This window comes from Ursus americanus, chromosome 17 (assembly GCF_024610735.1).
Source record: "Ursus americanus isolate L20-20 chromosome 17, mUrsAme1.1.p, whole genome shotgun sequence".
NCBI lineage: Eukaryota > Metazoa > Chordata > Mammalia > Carnivora > Ursidae > Ursus > Ursus americanus.
Genome location: NC_142143.1, coordinates 10,739,347 through 10,750,185, shown reverse-complemented (window position 1 = coordinate 10,750,185; position 10,839 = coordinate 10,739,347). Strand labels below are relative to the sequence as shown.

Below are 10,839 nucleotides of genomic sequence, written 5' to 3'. Positions count from 1 at the left end.
GAGGGGGAAGGCCAGTCTGCACCTGGCCCCTGGACCTGGGCCCCACTCTGGAAGGCCAGCCAGCGGTGCTACCCCTCTGGGCTTCTCATCCAGCAGACCTTGTCCTGGCTGATTCCTCCCATCCCTGAGTCACAGAAGAGAACACAAGGCCCAGAGAAGGAAAGGGACCTAGGCAAGGTCACACAGCGAGTCTCGGCAGCTATGGGATCAGAGCCCAGGCCTCCAGACATCCCATCGTGGGGCTCTGGCACCATGGACGGCATGCCCCAGGCACACCCGCTGCCTCTGTCCCGTCCTTGGGCCACGCTGGCCCTCCGCGGGCCCCTACAGAGAGCTGATGTGCAGTGCGCCCGGCGTGTCTGCAGCCAAGGCCTCTTGGGGGAGGAACTGCTTGTCCTTGCCGGCCTTGCCGCTGGGCGGCCTCTCCTGCCTGCTGGTGCCCGGCTGCGCGATGAGGCTGACCCGGCCATTCACCTCCTTGCCCTCCCCCTGCTTCCCTGCCCCCTCCCGCTCCTCCTCCTCCCCCTCGTCTTCCACCATCTTCTCCGCAGGTCCGCCGGAAGGCTCCTGGCTGCGCACTCGGCGGGAGGGCCGCAGCAGGACCCTGCGAAAGCCCTGCTTGAAGCGGTAGGAGAGGAAGCCGTAGAGGATGGGGTTGGCGCAGCTGTTGGCGTAGGGCAGCGCCACCACCAGGAAGTAGAGGCCGAAGAAGGCGGGCTCCTCGGGCAGCGGGCACACCACGTTGACGATGTTGAGCACGTAGAACGGCATCCAGCAGAGGACGAAGAGCGCCACCACGGCCACCACCATGCGCGTGACCCTGCGCTCCGAGTGCCGCCGCCGCTGGCACGAGGGTGCCCGCACCCGCCGGCCGGCCGAGCGCACCTTGACCACGATGAGCAAGTAGCAGAGGCAGATTACCAGCAGCGGCCCGAAGAAGCCCAGCGCGGCCGTGTAGATGATAAAGCCGGCGCGCCAGGCCGCCGCCGGCTCGGGCCACTGCATGTGGCAGGTGCTCATGCCGTGCGGCACCCCCGAGAAGACCACCACGGGCAGCACCACCACCGCCGAGGCCACCCAGACGGCCACGCTCACCGTGCGGGCCACGGGAGCCGTGCGCCAGCGGGCGGAGCGGGTGGGGTGCACGACGGCCAGGTAGCGGTCCACGCTCATGACGGTCAGGCAGAAGATGCTGGTGAACTGGTTGATGCCGTCCACGGCCATGACCAGGCGGCACATGAGGGAGCCGAAGGGCCAGTAGGACAGGGCGTTCTGGGCAGCCAGGAAGGGCAGCCCCAGCATGAAGAGCTCATCGGCCAGGGCCAGGTTGAGGATGTAGACATTGGTGACCGACGGGCTGGCCGTATGCCTCAGGACCACGTAGATGACCAGGGAGTTGCCCAGCAGGCCCACCACACACACCACCAGGTAGACCAGTGGGATCAGAACACCGCTGACAGCCAGCCCTGCCACACTTGGGGCCGCCGACGCATTTCCCAGGGTGGCATCCAGGAGCCAGGCCGAGGAGGTGTTCCCAGGTTCCAAGGTTGTGGGCGCCGACGCGGGATAGCCAGGGGTGTCCATGGCCGAGGGGAGGGTGGTCAGCAGTCAGCTATTGGCCTGGAGGAGGAAGGACACCGCTACGTCACAGCGGATGACGGCTTTCTCTGCACTGCCCCTCCCCCACCACCCTGACCTTGGAGACTTGTAGCGCTACCCGCCAGAGTTTGACATACACCTTTTACTCTGCACAGGCCAGCAAGGTGGGCCAGCAAGCTGTCCCCACTACTCAGAGGAGGAGTCTGAGTCTCAGAGAGGTGAAGTGTATCACGGCTGGGGGTGGCATGGGACGTGGGCTTGTCTGGCTCCAAAGGGCAGCGACCTTCACTGACCTGTGCACCACAGTGTCCCCTTCACCTTCTCACTTTTGCACCTGTGCACCTGTGCGTGCCCCACAAATGTATAATAGAGGAGCGAACGGATCATTTCATCAGCCCATGGCGGCATAGGGCCTTCCTTCCGTTTTTCAAACATCTTTGATGCCAATGGGTTTGACCTTGCAACTCAGTGAAATCACATTGTTTCATAAAGCAATACCTGCCCTTTCTACGTAGGGTGCCCCGGCTGGCAGAACCCCAAGTGGATCCCCCCTGTGATAGACTGAATGTATTCCCCCCTGCTTCCAAATTTGTGTACTAAAATCCTAACCCCCCGGAGATGGTATTGGGGGATGGGGGGCTTTGGGGGCTGCTAAGGTCTTCACAGTGGAGCCCCCCTGAATGGGATCAGTGTCCTTATAAAAGGCCCCAGAGAGCTCCCTCACTCCCACCGTATGAGGACACAGCAAGATGACTGACTGTGAATGAGGAAGCAGGTATCACCGGACAGAGAATCTGCCGACACCTTGATCTTGGACTTCCAGCCTCCAGAATGGTGAGAAATAAATGTTTTTAAGCCCTCCCTCCCCAGGCTGTGGCATTCTGTTATAACAGCCCTGAATAGACTAAGAGACAGCCACCAGCCGGTCTCAGCCCTTACATTTGAAAACCAGCGCTGCATATCACGGGCTTTAACCTTGAACCTCCGTCTCTAGATGAACTGCAGAGGACCATGAACGCCCCCCCCCCCAACGCCAAACTGCGGTGCAAAGCCCAGAGCTTCCATCAGGTTCTTCAGATTCTGAATGGCATTAAGAACCACAGGCACGGGGATGTCCCCTCTCCTGGGAATGGGAGTGCTTGGGGACTTCCCAAGCCTAGCCCATCCCACAGTGCCCCCACAAAGGCCCTGCCTGGGGTGCTAGCTGTGAACCTGGCAGGGTGGGCACATGGGGCCCCTTCTCTCCCCGTGGTGAGAAATTCACAGCACCCTGAGGGGAGGTACAAGAATACCCACCCCCTCCGCACAGGTGGGGCAGGCTTCCCAGAGAAGAGGGCATTTCAGATGGGCCTTGAAGCATGAATAAGAGTTTGCCCAATGACACAGTGGGAACCGGCATGCCCGTTCACTTCCTTAGTCTGTTTCTTATCACGCCTCCCGTGTATGATAAGGAGCTAGGACTCTTCCCCATTTCCCGGCTAGACTGGCTCTCCTTAAATGTGGAGACACCCTCTGGGCTTTGAACCGTCTCCTCGTCCCTTCACACAGCACAGGCTCTGCATCAGTGTTTGAGGCATTGAATGAATCAGAGGAACCCAGAGTGGACAATTCTCAATGCAAAGGGAGGATGAATTGCTGATAGCAGAAATTCAAGCCCCACTCGCTCGGAAATCCACGCACCTCAGCACTTGTGAGCCTCCGTCAGCAGGACTTCCTGGCTCTCAGGAGGCCCAGTTATAGCTTAAGCCTCCCCCGGGGCCGGGACCTCTCCCCACCCCTTCTTCCTGATGACCTTCCCCAGTCCCTTGGCTCCTGTCCATCCCCTGCCTATCCCTACAGAAAACCCTGAGAGAGAAAGAAAGCCTCCGATATCCCCACTCTGAGCCAACACTGAGTCTGGATCGCCTCGAGTGGGACCTGCCACCTGCATTGCCCCATCCAGACACTACTTATAAGATACAAAGCTTCTGGAAAGGAGAGGCACCCCAGCTTGGAGCAGACACCTCTCGGTGGGTGAGCCTGCCTGGTTGCCCCTGCTCGAGGATCTTGGGTTCCTAAAGGCTCTGAGCACCAGGCCCGGCAACGTGGAGAATGGCAAAGAACCCCTTGGCCGTGGCTCCTCCTGATGATACCCCAGGCTGGTTGGGCTCAGAGCACCCCTCCCTGCTCCTTCAACCCGAGGGGAGGAGCCCCCAACATGTCATTACCCCAGGATCGCATCAACCCTCCTGAGCCTGGGACAGTGGCACTAAGGGAGAGGCTCTCTGGATGCGGGTCTCATAGGATCCTAACAGCGCTGTCAGCTCCTCGTCACTGACCCCAGCTGCCAGGTTCCAGGCTAAGCCAGTGACACCCAGCATCCTATGGGGTCTTACAGGGGAGGGATAGTGTTGTCCCCACCATTAGACAGGGCACAAAAGTGAGGCCGCACAGCCCTGGTCACACAGCTAGGAAGGGGCAGACCTGGGAGGACCCTGAAGGTCATCCTCCAACACACACACACACACACACACACACACACACACACACACACCCCTCCATTTCACAGGCCGGTAGACTGAGGCTGGGCCTTGGGGAGGCCCACAGCTGGCATCCCCCTCTCCCACCAGCCTATGCAGAGCTCCCCTCACTGCTCTTCGGGTTCTTGAACTATTAGGATCATGGGCTCAAACCCCTGGAATCTTAGGGTCCTAGACATAGAATTTCAGGTTTTTAGAACTGAGTTATGGGGTTCTTGATCTTCAGACTCTGTGTCCTTGAGTCAGAATGTCACAATTCCTGAATGCCAGAATCAGCCCTCTTCCACCTGGAACTGTGGCATCTGAGACCATGCAGTTCTTTCTGGCTTCCTCCGCCCGGGAGCCCTACGTCACCCGTCACCTGTCCGTCCACCTCGACCGCCGCCCTGCGCGCACATCGTCTCTACAGCCTCCCCGCGGGGCAGCCAATCACAGCCCAGGGCTGGAGGAGGCAGGAGAGTGCCAGGCTCCTGAGAGAGGAGCAAGGAGCTGGGCAAACCTAATTTCCAGGCTGCAGGGACAGATGCCCTCAGGGAAGCCTGGAGGTGAGCTCTGAGGACCCCCCCCCCTCCTGCTCGGGCACACGCCTGTCCACCGCACACACGCACACGTGCTAACACACGCGGGCCTGGGAACACAGCACACCCAGCCAGGCTCTGCCTGTGTACCGGGCGTTGCCACAGCCCCTCCTAAAGCCCCCGCCGCCCTGGAACACTGTCTGCCTCCGCCCTCATCTGAGCCCATCTTCCCTGTCAAAGTTTAACAGGCCAGGCTCCAGAAGCGGGAAAATTACAGCTTTCCGCGGGCAGAAGCCAACCTGCAATTTAGGGGCCGCCTTTTCTTTTAGGAGTTGGAATCCTGTGCGTGATCTAGTTCAGCCTCGGGGAGGAGGGACTTTTCCTCCCTGTCTGGTTTATCTTTGGCACACGCTTGCCTGAAAGCTGGGGGCGGACTCCTCAGAGGACTGTTTGAGAGGGGACAGAGGCCCAGAGAGGGTGAGTGGCTGCCCTGAGCCACACAGCAATTCAGGACAGCCCCTCAGAGATGCCAGACACCCCAACCACTTTCCATGTGTCCGCCCCCATCCGCTTACCCTCTTGAATGCCGGCTCTGGGTCGCGGGAAACTTGAGCTACTTATGTCTTTAGCCCCAGCGCCTGGCACAGAGCCTGGCACTGGGAAACGAGGGCAGACCAAGCAGTTCAGCAAGCAGAGCTCTGAGCGAGGCAGGGCATGGCTCCTGGGCACAGGGCTCAGACCCACATTCTGAAATCCTCACAAAGCCCAGGAGGGAGGATTTTTACAGAGGAGGAAGCTGAGGCTCAGAGAAGTTCAGCTACTTGCACGAGGTCACGTAGCTGGTGAGTGGGACAGCAGAATTCAAACCCAGTTCTGTCTACTCCTAAACCATCAGTAACTCGTGGCCCTGCTGGCTTCCCCTGAAGGCCCCCAGCTGAGGGGAATCCAGGACTGGGACCTGGGACGGCCCTGAAGGCTGCAGGCTGATGTCCCCTGCCAACTGCATTCTGCTCGCCCTCTGCAGCCCTGGGCCTTCCCTTAAAAGATCTGGGTTGTACTAATCAATGCCGACTGACTCACTCCCATTCGAGGCCTAGGGTCTGACCCCTAGGAACACACCCCACAAGGCCTGGGCTGGGGGCTTGGGCTCTACCTCGGAATGATGATACCCAATTACTGTGTGACCTTGGGCAAATCACTTCCTGCCTCTGGACCTCAGTTTCCTCCTATTCCAATGCAGACAGGTAGCCCCACCTCCCAGGGTTGCTATAAAGATTAAATGGGACTGTGCCATGCACGGAGCCCAGCACGGAGGGAGAGCTCAGGGAAGCTGACACCCGGGGCAGAGGGGGCCCACCGACATGATGCATCTGGTTTCTTCCAGAGCTCTAACGCTCTGCTGCCGTATGGTTCCAGTATTCTAGAACCATAGCACGAGAATCTGAGATGCACTTGCCCCCCCACCCCCCCACAGCCCACCAAGAGGTCACAGGGAGGCCTCCTTCCTCCCTGGGCCTTCCCACTCTCTCCCAGTCCCCAGCCGCAGCTTCCCAAGTTCATCCTGGGCAGAGGGTGGGCTCCAGCACCCCACCCTCTGGGATCCCACCCCGGCCCCAGCCTCCTTACCTGCCCATGGGGTGAGGGTTCCCCTGCTTGCCGCCAAGCTGGTTACCATTCTGCTGCCCCCTCTCCCTGCCCGGTCCCCAAGTGCCCAGAGCAGCCTCAGCTGGGGTCCCCACACAGTGCCCACTTCTAGACAGCTTACGGCCCCAGCCCCTTCCTAGGCCTGCGGCGGCCACGACTGCCCACAGAGCCTCTCCCATCTGGTCTCCGGCCCTGACTTCCCACGGGCGCCTGGTGCGTCACCCCCCATCTCCAGGACACGTCCTGGGGGAGGGGGGGTTAGAGGCACAGAGGGGGGTCTGTGGGCAGGAGCTCAGGGTGGGGGTGGACAGAGAACCTCCCAAGGAAAAGAAAAGGGGAGCAGGGACTATCGGAAACCAGTAGAAATAGAGGGGAAAGGGGGGGTCAGTCGGAGGTGGAGAGAGAGGGAGAGGGAGAAGACAGTGAGTGGGTGGAAAGCCAGAATGAGGGGGAGTGATAAGAAATGCGTGGCAGGGAGAATAGAAGCAGGAGCAAAGAGGAGAGAAGGGGCGAGAGGGAGATGCGGAGAGAGGCAGGGATGGAGAGCGGGGAAGGAGGAAGGAGAAGGAGGGGGTGGCAGGCAGAGTGACAGAGAGGGATTGTGCCACAGATGGTGACATGGAGAGCCAGGGAAGGAGGGAGCAGGAGTGGGGGGGGGTGCGGGAGGGGCCGGAGAGCAGGTGCAGGGAGGGGGGAGAGGCGGCAGGTTAGGGGGGGGGGGAAGGAGTCAGACCCTGTTACCGCGGAGATTTGGCCACCCACGCTGGCCTTGGCTCCCGCAGGAGGGATGGAGAGGAGAGCGTGGTCCTCAGGGGAGCCGGACACCCCCCAGGCCACGGTGGCACATGTCCCCCAGGGCGACAGCTGGGTCCCGAGGCCAGGCAGGTGAGGGCTTAGGCAATGTTGGGAGGGCTGGAAGCACAGGCGAGCACTGGGCTGGGAGTCCACGGTCCAGCCAGAGGAAGACCAGGTGGGGGCAGCAGTCCTGACCAAGCCCGGAGAGCCCAGGGCAGGGTCAGGGGTGGGAGGACGGGGTAAAGAATACATATTTCAGGCTTCGGGGGCCAAGGGCAGAATCAAAGATATTATACAGGAGGAAACAAATGTCCACTATTTATAAATTGACACAATTCAAAATGTAATAAGAATTGAGGACAATGTTTTATGATCCAGGTTTGCTACTGAGAAGAGTGGAATTCTTTGGGGGCAGTGGCGGGGCGGGGTCAAGGTGCTTAATTGGAGTTCAAGTTAGTATTTCCTATCCTCAAATCAGTTGCAGATGCTCACCTGTGACATCCATTCTGAGCTGGCAGCCTGGATAAAAACAGGCGGCGGGCCGGCTTTTCCACCCTGCGGTCTAAGGTGCTCTGCCTGCGGCCTGAGCACGCGCCTGGCTGCCCCTGGATGTGTACCCTGGCTCCTGCTGACCAACCGTGTGACCACGGGTGAGTCGACCCTCCTCTGGGCCTGTTTCCTCCTCTGGATACACAGGAGGTTGGACTGGATCATTCCTAAGCCCCTCTTTCCATGGGAGCATTATAACTGCCTGGGGGTCAATGAGCAATGGCCGCTTTTTATTAAGCCCCGCCCCCTGCTTCACAGGCATTGCCTTACGTCATCATCGTGGTGGCCTCCACACTGCCCACGGGGAGCAGTGCAGTGTATCTGGTTTACTGATGGCAAGCTGGCTCAGAGTGGGAGAGCAGTCTACCCAGATCACACAGCCAGCGAGTGGAGAAGAGATCAGCCCCAAGTTAACTTCGTTGCTAAGCATCTTCCCGGCAGAGTGGCCTTGCCCCTGCCCGGGGGTGGGGGGGGGGGTGGGGGGGGCGGGGGGAACCAGTCAGAGAAGGGAGGAAGGAAGGCAATGTGTCTTGGTTGAGCACCTGCAGCATGCCAGGCACCATCCAGGCCCCTTCCCATGGTGCGCTGTTCCTCAGGACCGGGGCTGGGCCTGTTGTGTCACTAGGCACCCAGGGCAGGGTTGGAGTAGGTCCTCAGAGAGCCTGACATCAGATTCTTCCAGAAGAGCCACTCTGGCTGCCTCAGCACACAGTGGGACAAGGAACACACCAGCTTCCAGAGGCTTCTGGAGGCCCCGTTCCTTGATGCCGTCCTTCCACCTGCCAGGGGTCCTGGGCAAGCCAGCCCCTCCTTCCAGCCTCAGTGTTCTGTCCGTCCGTGCAAGTTCCTGAGAAGCAGGTGGGCTCCAGGCAGCTCCTGGGAGTGAAGGAGGGGTTTCTGTGGCCTTGTCCGTCCCCTGCCCACGGCCCCACCACGGCTTCTCATCCCCCTCAGAATTAGGCCCATCCCACGCAGCCCTCCAGGCTTTATATCCTGCTAGCCTTGCTTGGGGCCGCTGCCTCCTCCTCTGCTCCTTTCCTTCTTTCCTGAGCTCCAGGCACACCCAGCCTCACCCATTCATTCATTCATTGCCTCAAGAGGGGAGAGCTCAGGCCTCTAAGACAGTGAGAGGGATGGGGGACTATCTAAGGAGGAGGGCCCAGGCAGAGAGCGGGGTGGCTGGAGGGGAGGGAGGCAGGGGAGGCCTCCGGGGCTGTACCACGGAGGGTCCTGTCTCAGTCTGGGTGGGTCGGGAGCTTCACAGGTGGGAGCAGAGGAACTTCTTGACCTAATTTCTGTTCTTCAAAGTCTCACCCGTCAGGCACCGGTGACGGTGTTGGAGAACCACAGGGCCTTTGCACAGTCTGTGCCCCCACCCTGGCCACTCCCCTCACACACCCTACCCCACCTGTACGTGTAAGATGAAGTTCTCCTTCAGCTGGCCTCCTCCTGGAGCCTTCCCCATCCTAGATTAGCTAGGCCTCTCCTCTAGACTCCCCAGAGACCCCAGCCTCACTGTGTCCCCAGGCCTGGCACCAGCCTAGCACACAGGAACTATTTGCTGCTTGTCTATGGAAGAGAAGAAGATGGGGGAAGGGCGAGCAGCAGGGTGGCGGAGGAAGGGAGACGGTCATCTGCGGAATATCTGCTGGAGGCCGAGGGGTGCTGAGGGGTCCCGGGTACCAGGCTGGGGGCAGGTGTGGCCTGACTCAGATACCGACCCCACCCAGGGGCCTTCCCCGAGCAGAAGTAACCCAGGGATCCCTGATCAGCCTCTCCCTCTGGGCATGGCAGGGCAGAAAGAAGAAGAAGGACAACTCCATACCTATGAGCCCTGGGAGGCTGGGGATGCTGGGTATCGGAGCCAGAAGGTGGCCCCACCTTGCCTGGCATCGAGGTCCTGGAGCATGAGAGCCTCTAACCTCAAGCCTGGCACCTCAGTGTTGTCACGACTGCCTGATCTCCTGGAGGGGCTGCCCGGACTCAAAACCAGGACAGTGCTATGTCTGCCCCGTCTGAGCCTGACCTCCCCAAAACTAGGACCATGTCTCCACCCTCGGACTAGGGGGCTTCCTGAGACCAGTGACTGTGTCTCTGCCATCAGACAGGTGGTATTCCAGAAGCTGGGGCCCAGGTTCCTCCCACTCCTGAGAGCCCAGACAGTGCTGTCTCCTCCCCCCTCTCCCCCACAATGCCTAGTCCAGAGCCAACCGCAGTGTAGGCTGGGGGCCTGAGCTACTGATGCTGAGGTCTGTCCTTCAAATAAGACAAGGCGGCCAAAATACCCTCCCGGCCCAGCCCCGGGGGCTCTGCCGCAGGAGTGCCTATTAAAGGAGTCCTCTGGTTCATTGGCCCCTGCTGTTTCTTGCTAGGGCTGAATCTCAGCTTCTCCACTCACGGGCTGTGTGACCTCGGATATGTGACTTAGCTTCTCTGAGCCTCTGTTGCTCAGCTTCCAAACCTGCTGCACGGCGTTGGTGAGACGATCGAATTCGTGAATCCCTATACCCAGCAGCAGTTCCCAGGGACACTGAGAAGCTACACCAGCCTGAGCCCCCCCACCCTCCTCTGTAGCGGGGGCAGAGGGGCTCACAGCCTGCACAGGTGAGTCTCAGCCCCCGCTCGGGCCCAGTCAAGCAGCGTGACTTTGTGAAACCCGTCTGCTAACTTCCTCCTTCGGTAGAATGTGTCCACCTTCCTGTCTGGCCCGGGGTTCTTACGATGGTCAAACGGAGGAAATGCCTGCGAGCTTGTGGCCCCCGGAGCCACGCTTCATTGCTTCTATCTCAGACTCTCTGCTTCCTGACCCGCTCACCGCTCTCCATCCCCTGAGCCTCCCTTCTGGGCCAAGCCACCACCACCTCATCCGTCCCCCTCCTTCTGCCCTTGCTCTGCCACCTCAGCGGGGAGAGGGAGTCCTTTCAAAAAACCAGTCATGCCAGTTGCTTCCTCCTTGAGACCCTCTAGGGCCATCCATTGCTGTAGAATGAAATCCGCTATCCTTACCGTGGCCTGAGGAGCCCGTGGAAGCTGCCTCCTCTGCCTGCTTCCTTCCCACTCACCCCTTCCTCTCTTTCTATAGCGCCGTGGCCTTCAGTCTGAACCCCATGAGTGCCCCAAGCCCTTTGCACAAGCTGTTCCCTGTCGCTCTCTTAATCCCTCAGCAGGTGCAGGCACCAGCTTCTCCAAAGCCTTCCCATTCTCTGACGCTCCCT

At 60.1% G+C, this 10,839-nt stretch overlaps 1 protein-coding gene across 1 annotated transcript; it reads right to left on the bottom strand.

Annotated features, from left to right (window-relative positions):
- Positions 1 to 324: 324 nt before the first annotated feature.
- On the bottom strand, positions 325 to 1,632 carry SSTR3 (somatostatin receptor 3). Its single transcript, XM_045779452.2, has one exon. The coding sequence runs from the start codon at positions 1,582 to 1,584 to the stop codon at positions 325 to 327; it is 1,260 nt and encodes a 419-aa protein (XP_045635408.1). The 5' UTR covers positions 1,585 to 1,632.
- Between the last annotated feature and the right edge of the window lie 9,207 nt (positions 1,633 to 10,839).